The 19,464-nt window shown below is 45.4% G+C and overlaps 1 protein-coding gene across 5 annotated transcripts in view; it reads right to left on the minus strand.

Moving 5' to 3' along the window:
* MELK (maternal embryonic leucine zipper kinase) overlaps nucleotides 1-10,926 on the minus strand; it is a 32,581-nt gene extending 21,655 nt beyond the window's left edge. The window contains exons 1-9 of one of the 5 annotated variants that reach the window (XM_048292707.1): nucleotides 10,780-10,922; nucleotides 10,360-10,461; nucleotides 9,979-10,064; nucleotides 9,433-9,549; nucleotides 8,763-8,906; nucleotides 7,179-7,247; nucleotides 5,994-6,086; nucleotides 4,826-4,924; nucleotides 467-535 (exon numbers count right to left, since the gene is read on the minus strand). In XM_048292707.1, coding sequence (XP_048148664.1) covers nucleotides 467-535; nucleotides 4,826-4,924; nucleotides 5,994-6,086; nucleotides 7,179-7,247; nucleotides 8,763-8,906; nucleotides 9,433-9,549; nucleotides 9,979-10,064; nucleotides 10,360-10,461; nucleotides 10,780-10,867 — 867 coding nt within the window. In that variant the 5' untranslated portion in view covers nucleotides 10,868-10,922. The other 4 variants (XM_048292710.1, XM_048292708.1, XM_048292711.1 and 1 more) reach the window with 4 other exon arrangements.
* Between the last annotated feature and the right edge of the window lie 8,538 nt (nucleotides 10,927-19,464).

The following is a 19,464-nucleotide window of genomic DNA, read 5'->3' on the forward strand; positions in this document are numbered from 1 at the left end:
GAGGGTTAGGGACAAAACGAGAAACCAGTACTGTTTCAGAGCTTCACCAAAAGGAAGCTCACGCTCAAAGATCTTAGCTGTGAAGAGCAGTTATAGAACCTACCGTTACGATAGATCTCCCAGGGATATGCAGCATTGGCTAGATGCCTTAGGTGTAGCTCAAATGTATATTTGCACTACAAAACAGCTCTTGTTTTTATAGCACATCAAGAACAACCAAACACATGCTGTTTGAAGACTTTGTTAAATCATTTCAACTTTGCTTAATTATTTTTGTAATCAAACATTTTTCTCAAAGATTTTTCAGCTGAAGGGAATATTAATCTTTTCTTCCAAAATTTGTAATAATTAAACTTCTTATTTAAACCCAAAAAAAAGAATGTTTTTAAAATATTTCATTGATGTAATGTTTTGAACCAATGCAACAGTACTTTATACATCTATTGAATAGAAATAATACCTTTACCTGGAGCATTTGGTCAAGGAGCAGTGTACTACTAGGAGAGAGCCACTTTGGAATACTGTATTTTCCTCTCTGCAAAAAAGAAGAGGATTTAGAGCTAACACTGAACCTCAAAAGGAGCTACCAAATTACTTGGACAATAGTGCCATCTACACTTTGTTAAAAAAAACCCCAGCAGGAACATGTGAATTTAGCTTTAAGAGTGACTTGCATAAATGTCATGGCAGTACTAAAACCCAGCAGCATTAGTTAGGAAAATGTCATGTTTGAATCACCAGTTGCAGTTTTCATCCAATCTGCTTGTGTGACACTTGCATCTCCACCCACTTTTGCAGCTAATCTGCTCCTTCCTCTATTGCCTTGGTTCATCATATCAACTCAGAACTGAAGTTGTAGAAGTGCAAACATACTGGAGTATGAATGACTGATATTAGCACTTTGAAAACGTGAAGATTCACTGCAATCACTACTTTTCAGACACTAAAAGTACACCACCCTCAGTATTAAGATACTGTTTTTTGAATACGTGACATCTAACACTAAACTTTTGATCTCATACAGTAGACAGGAAAAAACTTACAGATCTAGCAAGTGAGATTTCTTTCAATATAATTATTTACTGTTGGTTTTTATTTAATTTTTGATCAGAAGAAAATTGAAAACAGCTCCCAGATGTGAGGTGTAACAGTAGCTGAAAACCAAATTCACCACCAAAAATCATTTATTTCTCAACAAAAATTGAGAAAAAAAAAAAAGTAGTAAAAAGTCATTGTCAAATAACATAGCTATCATTTTGTAATGGCAGTTTTCTTTCTACAGATAAATGCATTAATAACAAAATAGTTGGTGTTATATGCGGCTACATTTCTAAGCACAGCATGTATTGCTTTGACATCACAGATTAAAGAATTTCAGTTACATCTTTACAGACACTACTAGTAAGTTATTTATGAGTAGTTCTGCAAGCTGTTTTACAACACAACTTTACTATGAAACTAAGTAACACGGGTAATCTACATTTTGTTTTTAGTATATTGCTACAGAACATGACATAACAAAAAGAAATTCTCATCTATTGTACTGTAGGCAGTACTGGATGGTACATAGGTTGTGATATCTACCAGGTGCATAACGTCATACCAGAAGCACATTTTTTTTAACAGAAGTTACATCACAGCTTAATTTTTCAGCCAAAAAGTCAAGACACTGATTTAAGTATTCACAAGTGAAGAGACGTTGAACATTCCAGGGAATTAACACTGCATGTAAGTCATAGGATCTTAATTAGATTCAAGCAGCAGATTTTGACTTTGTTGATTTGAGCAACAGGTTTGAGATGAGACTACAATAAATTTCAGGGTTTAAAATGTGTGACATTTAATTCCACAATAGTGGGTGTCCTCATTTCAAACAATTTTCAATTCACAACCACATAAAATTAAAACAAATTCAGAGTGGAAATAGCAAGCACGCATCTTAACACCTGCAACATGATTGGGTTTTGACTACTCCCAGACTAAGGTTTAAAACCTCATTTGTTGTTTCAAGCTCACTTCAACACATTCCACTGGCAAATATTGTGTCACTCCAAACAACTCAATTCATAGTTCCCGTCCATGTTGGACAACTGTATACAGAATCATCTTTGATATTCTTAATTAAGGTCTCCATTTCACATCTGACTTCTCTGCTCAGTGAATGCCTTAAGCAGTTGGATCATTTAGCAGGTTCTGCATCTTGGTGTAATGTGCAGCAGAAAGGGTTTTGTCATCCTATGACAGCATGCTTATAAGTGGATACGTTCTCAATGTACACTGAGCTTCTGGGTAGACAACACAGTTCACACCACAAGCAGAGAAGGAAAGGCAGCTCAAGTCTACTGACAACCCAGCTCTTTCCACTTCATACAGTTTCTCAGTAAAACTGCTAAGTGCTTGCCTGCGTTATTTGGACAACACTTCTAATCATATAGTTTAGTTTAGGTAGTCTTGCAAAGAGCAGGGAGTTGGACTTGATGATCCTTATTGCTCCCTTCCAGCTCAAGATATTCTATGACTATATGAGTAGGGAAGTCATGTAATTTTAAAGGCATCTCATCTGAACATTAGCACCTTTACACAATCTCTTTGGATTAGATAGTTGTAGTGGTTTGGTCTGAAATACTCATTACTGTTTATCTTCTGTGAGATAAGAAGTAGGAGAAGTGCAAAGCAGGCACCAAACTTGAAAGAATATAAAGAAGTTTATTAGCAGACCTAAAAGAGGGAAAAAAAAAAAATTATACCACCTTCAGAACTCTCCTCCTCCCCCCACCTTCCTCCCTTCTTCCACTGACAAGGTAAAAAGACAACCCTTAAGATGTTCAGTCTGTTTACCGCTTCCATAATAACCTTGTTCAGTCCATTTAGAAAGAGAAGTCTCTTCTTGCCCATGCTATGAAAACAGTATCACAACGACCCAGCCGCCCACTTCCAAATATTGTTCAGTCCATCTAGGAAGAGGTCTCTCTGTTTGTATGTGAGTACCTTCCCCCGACTTGCAGCTTTTCCCGCAACTGCTTTTGAGGGTCCACTCTTAAAGTTTTTTGGGGTACAATTTTAAGGTTGAGCCGTTCAGAAACAAAAAACAGAGGCCCTTCTCCTTCCCTGGGAGCAAAGGGTCTTCCTCATCTTCATCGTTAGGACTATCTCTGGGAGCATCTCTAGGAACTGAGGTTTTCTCCTTTCCCATTTGGAGCAAAAGTCCTCATCTGGTCCATCTCTCCCTGTCCAAACTTCTCATAAAATTACAGCTGCGTCAGCATCTGCCTATCTCGGCGCAGGTGCTTTTGCTCACGAGTTGAACACTCCACCCCCCATATCTTCATGAAATTACAACGGGATACTCTGATATATCATAGCTTCACAACAGAATTTCAGCTTTAAGCATCTCCTCTCTTTCTCTTCCCTCAGGTTTTCAGCTCTTCACAGCAATAAAAGGGTTAATCTCACCTCGGCCTTGCGGCTGTGTGGCTTATCGCTGTTGGTCACCTGACCTCTGCCGACAGAGGTGCTTTCCCTGGCTTTCCCTGAAATCTTGGCCGCAGTGGAAAGGTGGAAGGGGCGGGGGGGGGGGGGGGGGGGGGGGGGTTCCGAGCCACTCTGGCTGCCCACAGCCCTGCTGCGGGGGTCATCCTGGAGCTGTGACCCGGCCCGGCCCGGCCCGAGCAGGGCCTGGGCCGGGCCCACTGGGCCCTGCTCGGGCCCTGCAGCCACCTGTCCCAGCGCTGGAAACGAGAGAGAGCTTGGGGGGGGGGAGTTTGTCTATTCTTAAGTGTGTATCACAGAGGTGGTCACACCTTTAAGTGGCTTAGAGAATTGTCCATATTCAAACTGGCCAGCTGATAGGTTCTATCAGGTCCCAGAGGAAACTGTAAGCACCCCTTAGCAAGGACATCCCTTCCAGGACTTTTGGTTTGTTCCCTTTTTTTAATTTTTTGAAGTTCTCTCCAACAACTCAAACTAAGCTTCCTATAGATTTTCTGTCAAGGTACTCACGTGTACTCCAATTCCAGATTAAAAATCCACACTCTTTGATGAAAAGACCAGGTGCTTTATAGAGCTCAGACTGTTATACACCCTGAAAACACTCCCTGTGCAAACCAGTGTCAGTTGCCTCCTGCCAAAGTAGTCCTTGAATATTCTCAAGGAGGGGTTTTTTGGTGTTTTTTCAGACATATCAGACTCTTGGTGAAAGGAGAATGAGGTAGAGGAATCCAAAGCCCTTACTCTACACTGTCGTTCATCATCCCACTCACTTTACCAGAGCAAGCTTTACTAACATAGATTTTTATGGCAGCTCAGAAGTGGCTGGCAGAGGTGCATGTGTGATGAGGAACATCACTGTTTAGCCAAATCAAGAGGAGTTTACAGGGAAAGAACCAGTAACTTAATTATACTATTTACTATTTATTCAACTCCTTTTGGGAGGGGAAAGCATAATAGCAGATGCAGAATCCTGCTTTTCCTAGACATGAGAATGGCTGACATTTAAGAGTACTTTTAGTAAATCCATACAATACAGGGAGAAGACAGATAAACACTCCAATATAAAAGTCCAGCCCACTAGCAAGAAAATGCTTCTTCTGAAACTCAGTTTTCTACTGTATCATAGGACCAAGCTAGAGTACTGCACAGGCTGAGGGAAAACAGAAACAAATCCACAAAATACTTATCAAAAGAGTGGCAAAGCATAACAAAATTCAGCAGATAAGCCTTTTTGCTCAAGGCACAGCTCAATAGATTCTGGCATCAGAAAGCAAAAATCTCCCATAATGCTTAGTGATTCCTGTTCCTTGTGTATTCTAGTACCATCAATACCTACCATGATCTTCCTGTAGACAGCCATGACATTATCATCATCAAAGGGGAGAAAGCCACACAGCAGAGCATACAGCAGTACTCCCATACTCCAAATATCTGCCTAAAAAATAAAAGTGAGAGTTCACAAGGCTCATCTGTCTAAAACGGCTTAGAGACAGATAACATTATCTCCTTTGGCAAAGCCCACATGCAACTCTTGGAAAGTAGGCTCCTTAACTCTGGACAGAAAACTCTTACAGTCCAAGTGAAAGCATACAATTTTCAATTCACTCAGACTAGAGCAGTAGTAAAACCATTACCCTCTCCTTAGGTTGCCAAATTGCTGCATTACTTTCAACCTACAAGGATTTCGCTGAAAAAAAGGAAATCAAACTCATCAGAAGGGATTTTGTACTCAAAAGTATTAGTGATTATGAGAGCTGTCAGTACAGTTACAATCAGCTTTAAAGCCCCACTGGTTCTTATCAGTATAGACATGACAAGGCCTACGTGCCTCATACTGCAACTCCCACTTCAGTCATAGGATAAAGGAGGTTTGAGAAGCACTGACTTTGTGGAAAACAAAAAGAAAGCAAGAGTTAGAGGCCAGAGAGAGTGGTGCAAAGGAGGTAAAGGAGAAAAGACTGACTATCCAACAGCACAGACAGTTGGGAAGTTTGAGGAGATTGCAATTGCACCATTTTGAATGGATTGACAAGGGCATGTAGAATGTTCTAGACATGGAATCAAAGTTGGATAAATGCCCCAGTTTTTCTTCTCTCTAATTTTCCTACACTGCACAGTACAAAGAGCAGGTTTTTATACAGAATTTCAAAGGCAAAGTACACGAGATATTGAGACTGCACAGAAATTTGCAGTAAGACTTGGAAAATTAACAGAACAAATTGCTGCTTGGAATAACATAGTAGAAGGAAGGAATTTAAGTTATCTTTTGCAGAGCAACACCTGGGGACAGTGAAGGATTAGTCAGGGATGAAGAAACCAGGTGCAGAATCTGTGGTCAAGAGCTATTCCAGGCTGTGACTGCTCTCAGTCACACAGCTTCTGAGAGCCACTGAGGCAATGTGACATTGAAGAAAGACACTAAGGGAGTATATCTGAATCCTACCACCTTTAAATACACGGTGGGCAGGAAAAAAACCACCCTAACCCACAATTGTGACATCTACCTCTGAGCCAATGTATGCTTTGCCCTGAATCAGCTCTGGTGCTGCATAAGCTGGGCTTCCACAGCAGGTGTTCAGATGGTAATCAAGGCCACGCTAGAACAAGACAGAAAACTGATGACACAGCAGCATTGGCTCTAACACATATAGTGACTTCTAGCAACAACATATTAAAGGCCTCAGAGGCTTCATTTTCCAGTGCTGTGTATATACAGTCACCTAATATTTTGCTTTGGTATAATATATGGCTTCACTAGGCAAAAAACTGTCCAAGACCAGGAGAATCCCATAAATGTTCAGATGCCAAGCTGCTCCTTCACATGTTATCCCAGCAGCCTTTTCTGCAGCTCCTCCTTTGATAGGCATACTTCCCTTTGTGACCACAAAGAGAACAGATGGAACTTGGGAATCAGTAATCCAAGAGCTACTGGGCACGAGGCTGGTTGGATATTTATATAAATATTTAATGCAATAACTTCATGAAGAACCACGAAAATGCTTCCTTATTAAAAACATGTTATTCCTTAGCCTGGGCTTTGTTCTAAGCAGATCAGAGTGAGATAACATTGTACCAACAAGATGGTAGTCTAATACTCCTGATTTCCTGCAAGGTGCTTTAACTTGACTCAGCTAAAACAATCTGAGGACTTTGGATCAGTAAGACCTTCTTCCCATCAAATTCCTTCTTACCAGCACCCATCTCATATGTGAAGACGACAAACAGAGCAGTAACCTAGAAACCAACTTTAAACTTGGTAAACAACTCAGTACAACCATGTGGACCCAGGGGTTTTGTAAAGGTAAGGGGAATCTATTGGATTTGATCCACAATCTCCACACATGGACAAATCTTATGAAAATGACACATGCCATTGAAAGTTATTGGGGAAAAATGGACACCAACATCATCTTTACAGTACAAGCCTTTGTGGGAGTAGGTACTCTACACACAAGGCAATCTGAAAGATGAAGTGTAAGAGGACAAAATCTGATATTCTGCTCAGAAAATGCAAAACTGTCTCATACTCTTAAAGGCCTACCAAGCAATTAGCAGTGGGACAATAACTACACAAACAGTTCAAAATCAGGGCAAGGCTCTGCACTGCACCCTGAAGTCACGCCTGAAATTCTTATGTACGCACTGTAGCTGATTTAGCTCTGCTCTACGAGAGCAACTGACACCCTTACCTTTGGCTTTGCACAAAGTCCAAAGTCTATCAGCTTCAGATTATGTTCCTCATCAATCAGTAAATTTTCCTAGTAAAAGAGAAAGTGGTAATGAATTTTTCCATAACACCAAGTATCCAAGAAACCATATTTTCTTACATGTTATTTCTTCTTGCCATTACCAGCCAGAATTTACCTAACGTTCTCCCCTGGAGATTTTGACCTGTTGCTAATGAATATATCCGATATTCCAAGTGGGGAATACAAGCTCCTACCTGCTCAGAAAGGCCTGGGGGGCTGCTAGACAGAAAGCAAAAACTGTGAGGCAGCAGCCTGCCCTGGTAGAAAAGGCAGCCAGTGATATCCCAGGTGGTGTGAAAAGAAGCAGAGCTGGCAAAGTGGGAGAAGCCAGCTGCCCTCTGTTCAGCACAGTGAGAACAGCCCATCAAGTTTCTGCCCACCCTCTAGCACAGGAAAGACACAAAACTGAGGTAAGCTCCGTGGATGGACACCAGCCTGTCCGGGGTGCTGGAGCACTTGTTCCATGAGGAGAGACTGAGGGAGAGATGGTTGTTCAGCCTGTAGGTGATAAAGCTTCAGTGAAGACCTCATGGCAGCCTTTGAATTCTTATGAAGGGGGCATAGAGTCAGACCCTCCATAGAAGCACATGGTGGGATGATGACAGTCAGTAAGGATCAGGAGACATTCAGACCGGTACTAAGAAAAAGCCTTTCTCATAAAAAAGGAAGTGAAGAGCTTAACAGGTTTCCCAGCAACATTATGCTGCCTCATCCTAGCGAGAGGTCCAAGATGTGACTAGATGAAGAAGTTTGGTGTGAAGTGTTTTAAACAGGAGATAAAAGCAGAAGCCACTAGAAGTCACTTCCCAACCAAGTTATCTCACAATCCTATGAATCCGTCAGGTCTCCAGCTACAATCCAAATCCTTCCAAGAGGTACACAGAAGGCTTTGCTTGGGGAGAAGTCCTTTGGAGACAAGGATTTCATGAGCTGTCTAGTAAAATGCCTGTACCCTAAGGATATGCTTTTCTCAGTTATCAGTGTCTCTGAACATGCAAACTTCTAACCCCTTCTAGGAGAAATGGTCTCAATGCTTCCATTCCGTAAGCCCACACTTAATTCCTGTGGTGACAGTAAAGCCACGGGATCAGTGGTACATCTCTCCCCCTGCCCAGTTCTCACTTGTTTATGTTGTGGGAGTCACATTTTCCTTTGGCTGTCAGAACAGAACAGCTTGCACAACAGAGAGAAACCGTAACAACTCCCCTTGGGTATAAGCTGGAATAAAGAGGATAGTAAAAATGCCTAACCAACAGCCAAAGTCAAATCCGTGTCTGCTCCACTCTCAGCTGGAGTGCACTATTCTACGTCTCTTCCAGAGGAAGCTCCTTCCTCAGATACAGCTTCATCCAGCTCAGTTGAGGTACAAAGCAATAAGTAGAAATAACACTTTGAGCAAATGTTAGCTAAAGACCTCTAAGTACAGGAGAACAGAGAAGACACAACTCACACCAGCTCCATTCAGACATATAAAAGTGGGTCTTCATCAGTATTTGTGCAAATCTGACTCCTGTTCAAACTTACTGGTTTGAGATCCCTGTGGGCATATCCCTGACTGTGCACATAAGCAATTGCTGAAACAATCTGCCGAAAAAATATGCGAGCTTCTTCCTCGGAAAGGTGGTCCTTAGAAATGATGTAATCAAACAGCTCTCCTCCAGGACAGTACTGCATGAAAGCAGGAAAAAAAGAATACATTTGGGATACAGTCAGGGTATCTAAACATGAACAAGGGCACTGGATAGCAAGAAGGCACTCTTCTCTTTCCTTCCCTCTGCTTTATTCCAGCAGCAACCAGGCATGCCCCAGGCCACTGTGCAACAGATCCAACAAGCCCAAGAGCTCAACTCTTTCCCAGTGCTTGCCACAGCCATATCACACTGCCATCACAGGCGACAGAAACTGCCCAAAGGTGACAACTCAGTGGCACTTCTCAGGTTCCATATATTCTGCTAGTGCTATTTTTGGAGTGTGAGGTGGGAATTAAAGTCAGTTTGCTTATTGCAAACAGTAAAAAATGGCTTTTATGAGACAGAACACATTGTCAGCTTCATTTCTAAACTATGGCATCTTGGACACAATTATCTCACCATTGAGATAATTTTCTAAGAATTGTTTCATTTGGACTCTGCTACCATCTACTGCTGTGACTAAACCCAGAGATCTTTGCCACAGCAGAAACACCATTCCTTACCTCTAAAACCATGAATATTTTCTTGGGTGTCTCAATCACATGATACAACCGACAAATGTGCTGGTGACTCAAGTCCTTCATGGCATCAATTTCTAATTTAACACGAGGCAAGTCATCCTAAAAGATCACAATAGCAAGGTATGGAATTGCCAATTAGTTTGACAGCCTGTATATCACAGTAAGCCTGCACATCAGAACTGCTCAAACTCAAACCAGCACCAGCTCTATCACTGCTCACCTGCCCTCCTCACACACTGGTCAGTAAAACCCAAAGGGGCAGATGTACAATAGCTACTATTCTCATCAGCATTCCGTTTGACTTACAGTAGTTTATTTAGTTATTTAATATTTAAAGCTGTAACTGCCTCAGTTTTACAGCCAGAGAACATTGCCCTCTCCACATGAGGGCACAGGATTTGTGGTGCCATTAAAATTATTTCAAATCTACAGCATCTACCGCTAGCCCACAGTGACAGGTCGCACCCATGTTCCTGAGAACGCCACAGGAACAGCATGTTACCAACTCTGAAGTATCTTTTGGATTACCTGTAAAGCAAGCTTGTCCATGATTTTTATTGCAACTTTTTCACCAGTGAGACGATGTCGCGCAAGTTTTACCTTTGCAAACCCACCTAGAATTTGAAACAGAGACATATAAAGCTCCGCATGGTGACCAACTTTCTCATCCTGACGACGATCTCAGTCGCTCTGAAGCAAATACCATATGCACAGCATGTAGCATCTTTTCTAGAGGAAGAAGCAATTGCTGCCACCACATTCCATTTACATTTCCACAGTTCTGCCCCGCAAAATTACACCGACAAAACATGACCCACAGATTCTGAAGTAACAGTTAATCTCTCAGATAAACACTGAGGTGAGCGGACACATCACACACACTTGTTTGCATTCACAGACTGAGCCCACCTGTACCGACTGTTCCGTGTAATTCATAGTACTTGAGAATTTCCTCATAGTCACCTCCGGCCATTCTGCGACCCGCAGGACGCGGGCAGCTCTTCTCAGCACCTGGAAGGGGAGACCGCAGATCGCGCTCATGCTTTCGGGCACAGGAAAGGACTCAGCTGCAGCCCCCGGGGAGGGCGGAGCGGCTACTGTTCTCACGGGCCAGGCACGGCTGCCCGGCGATAGGCGCGGGAGAGCCGCGGTCCCGAATCGCAGCGGCCAGAAGACCCTCGAGTCCCATCCCACTCCCTGGGGCGCTACGGCCAGGTGGCCCCCAAGTCCCACCCCGTTCCTTCGGGCGCTGCCGCCAGGAGCCCCCCCGAGTTTTACCCCGTCCCGAGGCAGCGACCAAACAGTAGAGCAGCCTAGAGAGACCGTTACCGTTCAAATGTCCCGCTTCCGGCCGCCGGGATCGAAAAGCCAATCTCCGCGCGCCGCCGAACCGGAACAGGCGTGAAGGGACTGGCATGCCGGGAGGGAGGGAGATGGGGAAGCGGTGCTGCCACAGTGGGAAGGTCTGCGCTGCCGGCTGGTTGCTAACGCGGGTGGCCTCAGCCGAGACCAGACCGTACGGAGACAGAAAAGAGCGTCTGCCTTTCCCAGAAAGCGTGTACCCAGGCGCAGCCGTCGGGACCGGAGCGGAGTCGGCGCTGCAGGGGCTGGCGCCACGCACAAGATGGCGGCCGAGGTCGTTGCTCCGAGGAGGTGGTGCCTTCCAGCGCTCCCCTCAGGCTTTCTCGCCAAAGGCCCGGCCGCCCGTGGCTGCCATTCTCAGTACCACCCCATCCTGCCCGAGGCACGGCGTGTTTCTGGCGCGGGGCAGGCGAGAGTCTCCATTCTGAGGTATATGTTTAGATGACCACTAATAGACAATAGGTTCATTACTGCAGTATTGCAGCTTTGCTCTGTACACGCGAAGAAACACAAGTCAGTTTGTACCCCCGTCTGCCAGTTTTTTAAAGAGGCAGGAAATGTGAGGGGGACAGGGCAGGACACATGAGTGAAAAAAGGGAAGAAAACATGAGGGGAGAAAGGGCAGAAAACGTGAGGGGGAAAGTGTGAGAAACTAGAGGGAAAAGTGGGAAACATGGGGGCGGGAAATGTCGGAAATATAGGGGTAAAAGGACAGGACATCTGAGGAGAAAAAAAGGGCAAGGGAACTGTATGGGGAAAGTGCAAGAAATGTGAGGGGAGAAGGGCAAGAAACATGGGGGGGAGATTGGGTTGCAAAATAATCAGCTTTTATCAAAATGTCCACAGCAAAACCACCCTGTGTTGCTCCCTTAGGACTCTGCACAGGCTCAGGGCCAGCTCTGGGGACCAGCCTGGTGCTGGCAACAGGGCACTAATCCTCTGTCCATGCCTGTGCCACCGTGCAGAGCCTGGAATACCCTCCTGAAGCAGGATGGCCGTTGCGAAGAGCCCACTGCTTGCTGAGGGCATATGTGTCCATTTGGCAAGGCAAGGTGTGGACTGGCTGTGCAGGCCAAATACCTGTGCCTCTCAAGGGGCAGGATCAGAGAGCCCCTTTTCTGTAGAAGTACATGATCTTTGTTCTCTTGGGACAGCTATTTGTCACTTTCATCTTCCCATTGGTACTAGCACTGGATACTATAGACTTCCTCTAGGGACAGGTCTTGGTTGATGTGGTCATTCCACTCTTCTTTCTCCTTGGCAAAGGTTCCATCCTTGGTCTTCGGCACTAACAGGTCTGATACCTCCCTTGTCCCTGCCCACTGCCTGCTGTAGGCATGGGCTTTCAACAGGCAAGGTGAAGGACTGAGTGAGTAGCAGGGGCTGTGCAGGGCAGCTGCCTGGCTCTCTGCCCCTGCAGCTCTCACCTGCACACTGAAGGCCAGAGAAGGTGTTGTTATTGCCACCTCTTGTGCCTCAGCAAGAGGTGCATGGTGCTCCCCTTCCTCGGGACCTGTGGTCAGAGCTGTCTCAGAGGCTGTGGCACCCACTGGAGCAAGAAATGCTCAGGTCACCAGCTGCCTCTCCTGCTGCCTCTGTGCCCATGCTGCTGAGACAGCTAGGCCTCCTCTGGGAAGCAGTGTGAGGGTCCTCATTGTTCACTGGGCCCAAGGAGTTGTCCTAGATGTTGTAGCTGACATCATCTTCCCATTGGGACAAGCTCTTGGTCTTTTTTGTCTTGTCCATGAGACAATTTTTTTCACTGTCATCTTCCCCTTGGGAGAGCTCTTTATCATTGCTGTTTTCCCCTTGGGACAGGTCTTGGTCTATCCGGTTTTCCCCTTGGGACAGCTCGTGGTCTCTCTCCGGTTCCTGTTGGGACACTGTCTTTCCTGTAGGAGACCTCTTTGTCATTTTCCTACTGGGACATGCACTATTCTACTTCTCTTCCAGAGGAAGCTCCTTCCTCAGATACAGCTTCATCCAGCTCAGTTGAGGTACAAAGCAATAAGTAGAAATAACACTTTGAGCAAATGTTAGCTAAAGACCTCTAAGTACAGGAGAACAGAGAAGACACAACTCACACCAGCTCCATTCAGACATATAAAAGTGGGTCTTCATCAGTATTTGTGCAAATATGACTCCTGTTCAAACTTACTGGTTTGAGATCTCTGTGGGCATATCGCTGACTGTGCACATAAGCAATTGCTGAAACAATCTGCCGAAAAAATATGCGAGCTTTGTTGTCTTCCTGTTGGGTAACTCTTTTGTCATTGTTCTCTTCCCTTTTGGAGAGGTCTTCATCTCTCCTGTATTCCCCTTGGGACATCTCTCTGTCATTCCCATCTTCCCCTTGGGACGTGTCTTTGTCATTGTTGTCTTCCCATTATGACAGCTCTTTATCACTGTAATTTTCCCACTGGAACAGCTCTTCATCTCTCCTGTATTCATCTTGAGACATTGTTGTCCTCCCTTTCAGCCAGTTCTTGGTCTCTCTTGTCTTCATTTTGGGACAGCTCCTTGTCCTTGATGTCTTCCCTTGGCACAGCTCTTGGTATCCATCATCTTTCCACTCTTTCTCCTCCTCATATAAGGTGGCACAATTGTTTGGAAAATTTGCTCCCAGAAACTCCAGCATCCTCTGATGACTAATGATTTTTCTCAAAATCCTGGAAAATTTGTCTGGCTTTCCCGAGCAGGGCTTTTCATATTCAGTTCCTGCGAAGGTTCTGTCTTGGACACAACACTCAGATCCTTTGCAGTCTTGTGGTGCACCAGCAGAGACCTGCTGGTGAAGTTGCACTTAACAACGCTTCTCTGTCCAGCACCGTGTCCCTGCATCTCTGCCCAGGGAAGCTGATGTAGCCATGCTGTGTGCCCAGTCCCACTGTTCTCCTGGCTGCTGGCTGTGTCTCTGGCTCCCCATGTAGTTCTTGTGGGGGATGTCATGCACAGGGATCTGGCTCTCGTCCTTCAGACCTGCAACATAGGCTTCAGGGTGGTGTGGTGCAACCCTCAAGCTCCAAACACCTGTGGCTGTGCCCTGCTCACTGTGGGTACCCTGAGCAATGAGACCAAGCAGTAGGTGGCTGTTGCTGGCCATGGTGATGGCCATTCTCCTGCCCCTGGCAGAAAGCAGTCAGCTGGCAGCTGCTGCTGGAGAGGAGGCAGCTTACAGGTACACTGCCCCTTGTGTGTGCCAGAGTGCTGCCACCTGTATTGCTGGCAGACGGGCTGTCTCCTCCTGTGTCACCCTGGTATGGATGGGGCAGTAACAGACTGCACCAGGCTGTTAGTCTGAGAAACATTAAGGGAGAAATGCTGGAAACATGAGGGGGAAAAGGGCAGAAAATGTGAAGTGGTTCCCTCCTTCAGTTGCCATCAGCTTGATCTGGAGCTGATCAACTCTTATCACCTAGCCCCAGACACTCCTGTGTCCATCACCCAGCCTCAGATGATGCCAGTGCCCAGAACTAGACCTGGATCTGATCAGTTCCTGTCACCCAGCCCTGGATCTCCCACCTCCTGTCACCCCTGAATCATCCAGGGTGCTCCTAGGGGCCTGTGAGCCCAAATACTTGCCTGCCCATACACCCTCCTGTGCCCCCACCCCACAACCCATCTGGCCTTTCTCCAAGGAACCCCCTATGGGGATTCAGAGTGTGCCATGGAGAATGCCTTTGGTTGATGTGGGGCCTTGGGAGACAAAGATCAAGAGGCAAGACAAAGAGCAGGAGGTGAGACAAAGAGTAGGACAGTTAACGGGAGATTGGGTGAGGAGATTGTAATCTGTAGTCATTGGAGATGTAAAACATGTAACCCTAGAAGCTGAAGTTTGTAGCTGCTGAACTGTTGGTTTGTAGCAGTATATAAAGATATGCCTTGTACAATAAAATTTGGCTTTGCATGCACCCGGCGAAGTCCGTGTTCAGTCACCAACACCCTCCACTATGACACCCCTCTTCCACACCTTCAAGAGTCCCTTAAACCTGAATCACAGGATCTCCAGGTTGGAAGAGATCTTCAAGATCACTGAGTTCAACCCATGCCCTAATGTTGCCTTTCCCTGGTCTTTAAATTGAGACCCAAACACAGTTAAGGGAAAAGGGGTTTTTACCTCTGTATTTATTTTAAGGATCCTTAAGGTGCACCACTTCATCCAGGTGGAATGCGCCAAAATGCACACAGATGATAGATCACGTATACAATTTATAGACCATGCGAATTATCATATCTATCAAAGATTCCCCAATGAGAAGCTTAAATGAACAGTGTGATATCCCCCCATCCCAGGGAATTCCCCCCTGGATGGGCCTATCTTAATTTACAGGATGTGTTCTAGAGAAGACCTTGGTTTCTCAGGATAGCATAGAACTTTCTGGCCTCAACTGCGAGGCCTCCAGGATGTTTGGTCTCCTGGATTAATGGAATATTAGGACTATGCTAAGTTATCAGACTTAAGGAATTACAAGTATGCATGCTAAAAGCACTGAGGCTACATAAAAGCTATATAAAAGGGTATGTAAAAGGTGTATAAAAGAAAAGGCAAAAAATCATCATGGCAGCAGTAACACCGCCTCAACTAAACCATGGCACTGGGTGCCATATCCAATCTTTTTTAAACACCTCCAGGGATGGTGACTCCACCACCTTCCCGGGCAGATGATTCCAGTACTTTATCACTCTTTCAGTAAAAACTTTTTTGTAACATCCAACCTAAATTTCCCTTGGTGCAGCTTAAGACTGTGTCCTCTTATTCTGTCAGTTGTTGCCTGGAAAGGGAGATCAACCCCCACCTGACTACAACCACCTTTCAGGGAGTTGTAGAGAGTGGTAAGGTCACCTGTGAGTCTTCTTCAGGCTAAACAACCCCAGCTGCCTCAGTGGTTCCTCACAGGGCTTGTGTTCCAAGCCCTTCACTAGCCTTGTTGCCCTCCTTTGGACATGTTCAAGCATCTCAATGTCCTTCCTGAACGGAAGGGCCCAGAACTGGACACAGTAATCGAGGTATGGCCTCACCAGTGCCAAGTACAGGGGAGCAATGACTTCCCTGGTCCTGCTGGCCACACTATTCCTGATACAGGCCAGGATGCTGTTGGCCTTCTTGGCCACCAGGGCACACTGCTGGGTCATGTTCAATCAGCTGTTGACCAGTACCCCTGGGTCCCTTTCTGCCTGGGCACTGGCCAGCCACATTGTCCCTAGCCTATAGCATTGCAGGAGGTTATTGTGGCCAAAATGCAGGACTCAGCACTTGGACTTGTTAAACTTCATCTTATTGGACACTGCCCATCTATCCAACCTTTGCAGGTCTCTTTGAAGAACCCTGCTACCTTCCAATAGATTGACACATGCTCCTAGCCGAGTGTCATCTGCAAATTTACTAATAGTAGACTCAATACCCTCATCCATGTCATCAATAAAAATATTAAACAAAACTGGCCCCAGCACAGATCCCTGAGGGACACCACTAGTGACTGGCTGCCAACTGGCTGCAGCACTGTTCACCACCACTCTCTTGGCCCAGCCATCCAGCCAGTTCTTAACCCAGCAAGGAGTGCACCTATCCAAGCTGTGGGCTGCCAGCTTTTCCAGGAGTTTACTGTGGGAGACATGTCAAAGGGCTGTCCAAATAGACAGCATCCACAGCCTTTCCCTCATCCACCAGGCAGCTCACATGGTCATAAAAGGAGATCAGGTTGGTCAAACACAACCTACCCCTCCTAAACGCATGCTGGCTGGGTCTGATCTCCTGGCCATCCTGTAGGTGCTATGGGATGGCACTCAAAATAAACTGTTCCATTACCGTACTGGGTACCGAGGTCAGACTGACTCTGACCTATAATTTCCAGGATCCTCCTTCTTCCCCTTCTTGTGAATGGGCGTCACATTGGCCAGCTTCCAGTCATCTAGAACCTCAGCAGTGAACCAGGACTGTTGGTAAACTATGGAGAGCAGCTTTGCAAGCTCATCTGCCAGCTCCTTCATCACCCTGGGATGAATTCCATCTGGTCCCATAGATTTATGAACATCCAAGCAGCTCAGGAGTTCTCTGACTGCTTCCTCTTGGATAACAGGGGGACCATCCTGCTCCCTGACACCATCTAGCAGCCCAGGAAGATGGTTGTCCTGAGGACAAACCATCTTTCCAATAAAGACCGAGGCAAAGAAGGCATGAAACACCTCCACTTTCTCCCCATCTGCAGTCACTAAATTCCCTCCCGCATCCAGTAGAGAACCAAGGCTGTTCTTACCCTTCTTTTTCCATTCATATATTTGTAAAAACATTTTTTATTATCCCTCACAAAGGTTGCTAAATCAAGTTCTAACTGAGCTTTGGCCTCTCTAGTTTTTTTTCTACATGCCCTAACAACTCTGTTAAATATCTCCTGAGATACCTGGCCCTCCTTCCAAAGATGATGCATCCTCTTTTTATTCCTTAGTTCCTTCAAAAGCTCCTTGCCCTTCCAGGCTGGACATTTGCCTCGTTGACTCATCTTTCGGCACACAGGGACAGTCTGTTCCTGTGCCCTCAAGATCTCTGTTTTGAAGCATGCCCACCCTTCCTGGACTCCTTTGTTTTTAAGGGCTGCTTCCCAAGGAACTCTCCGAATAAGTCTCCTGAACAGGCCAAAGTCTGCCCTTCAGAAATCTAGTGTGAAGGTTTTATTGATGCTCCTCCTTATTTCACCAAATACTGAAAACTCTCTAATTTCATGATCACTATGCCCCAGATGGGCTGCAACCACCACATCTCCCACCAGCCCATCTCTATTTGCAAACAGCAGGTCTAGTGTAGTCCCTCCCCTGGTGGACTCTCTCAGCAGCTGTGACAAGAAGGTGTCCTCCACACAATCTAAGAACCTCCTGGACTGCAACTTCTCTGCTATGTTAAGTTCCCAGCAGATGTCTGGTAGGTTAAAGTCACCTGCAAGAACAAGGGCTGGTGATCCTCAAACATCCTCCAACTGCTTGTTGAATAAGTTATCCACCTCTTCTTCCTGGTTCGGTGGTTGATAACAGACTCTTAGCAGGATGTCAGCCTTGTTGGCCTTCCCCTTAATTCTTACCCATAGGCATTCAACCTCATCGTCATTAGTTTCAAGTTCCATGGCATCAAAAGCCTACCTAATATAAAGGGCCACCCCTCTTCTCCCTCTCCTGTCTCTTCTGAAGAGCATGTAGCCATGCAGTGCAGCGCTCCAGTTATGCAAGTCAACTCACCATGTTTCCGTGATGGTGACTACATCGTAGCTTTGCTGCTGCACTTGGGCTTCCAGCTTTTCTTTTTTGTTACCCATGCTGCGTGCATTAGTATACATGCACTTCAGCTGGGCTGCTGATTTCACCCCTGACTCTGGCTTACCACCCTTGGGCTTGCTTCTGGAGAGCTCAGTTGTATCCTCTTCCCCCTTCAAACCTAGTTTAAAGCCCTCTCAATGAGTTCTGCCAGTTCATGGGTGAAATAAACAACTTGCCAATTAAAATTTTAAACAGGAAAATTTATTAATTAGAGTAATTGTGGACAATTAGAGACCAAAAGATGGCAATCTGCCAAACTACAAGGCAAAGGAGCAGCGCCAGGGGCTTAGCCACAGGTCGGGTGTGGCCAGCGGCACACCACAAAGTTGGGGAGATACATTTTATACCCCAGAGCTGAGTATGGCTCCTCCTTTGATTCCACCCTCTTAGGCTATTCTGGTTAGCTCGTCTGTATCCAGAGTTCTTTTAATTGGTTTGTAATGGTGCAATGGGGTCTTCCACTCTCTCCCCTTATGCTAATTGTGATTGACACCCATACCACTCCCTTTCTGCAAAATCCAGAAACTTCTGTGATCAACCCCTTAATACATAAGTCCCACCATTAAACAACAATGCTCATCATACAATGTCAACTGACATTACAATAAACTCGATAACCTTCCAGCCTAATCAAAACCCTTATTAACCTATAAATGAACCCAATAAATTCATAATTCAATTAACAAACTCATGATACAAAAGCCAACTTTCTATTCATATTTATAACAATGGGTTAAAATCCTTTTGCCCTTAACAGATAGATGGAGCCTGTCTAGCTCCAGCAGGCTAGGTGCCATGAAAATTGCCCCATGATCAGAGAACCCAAAATTCTGCTGATGACATCAACCCTTGAGCCACTTGTTGATAAAGTGGGCTCTCCTGTTCCTTTCATCATTTGTCTCTGCCACCGAAGAGTCTGAGCAAAACACTATCTGTGCTCCTGCCCTATCAACCAGTCAACACAGTGCCCTGAAGTCCCTTTTAATTGCCCTGGTACTCTTTATTTCAGTCTCATCACTGCCAGCCTGGAGTATCAACAGTGGGTACTAATCAGAGGGCTGAATAGACCCAGGGAGTCTCTAGGTAATATCCCTGTCTTGGTTTGAAAGACAGGTGTTTGCTAAGGAAGGCCAGGAGCCTCCCTTGGAATGGCAAATGCAACTCCCCTTCCCTCTGAGTTATTACAATTTTGAAATTAAGGGGCTTTTAGGCAAAGATATGGGAAATAGGAATAACAGTTCTTTACTATGATATATCTATAGGTGTATAACAAGTCAAACAAACAACAATAACTATGGCAGTAACAGCAAACAATCACAAGCCCAGTGCCAGCCTTCTCGGCTGTCAGGC

The sequence above is a fragment of the Corvus hawaiiensis genome, chromosome Z, assembly GCF_020740725.1.
Source record: "Corvus hawaiiensis isolate bCorHaw1 chromosome Z, bCorHaw1.pri.cur, whole genome shotgun sequence".
NCBI lineage: Eukaryota > Metazoa > Chordata > Aves > Passeriformes > Corvidae > Corvus > Corvus hawaiiensis.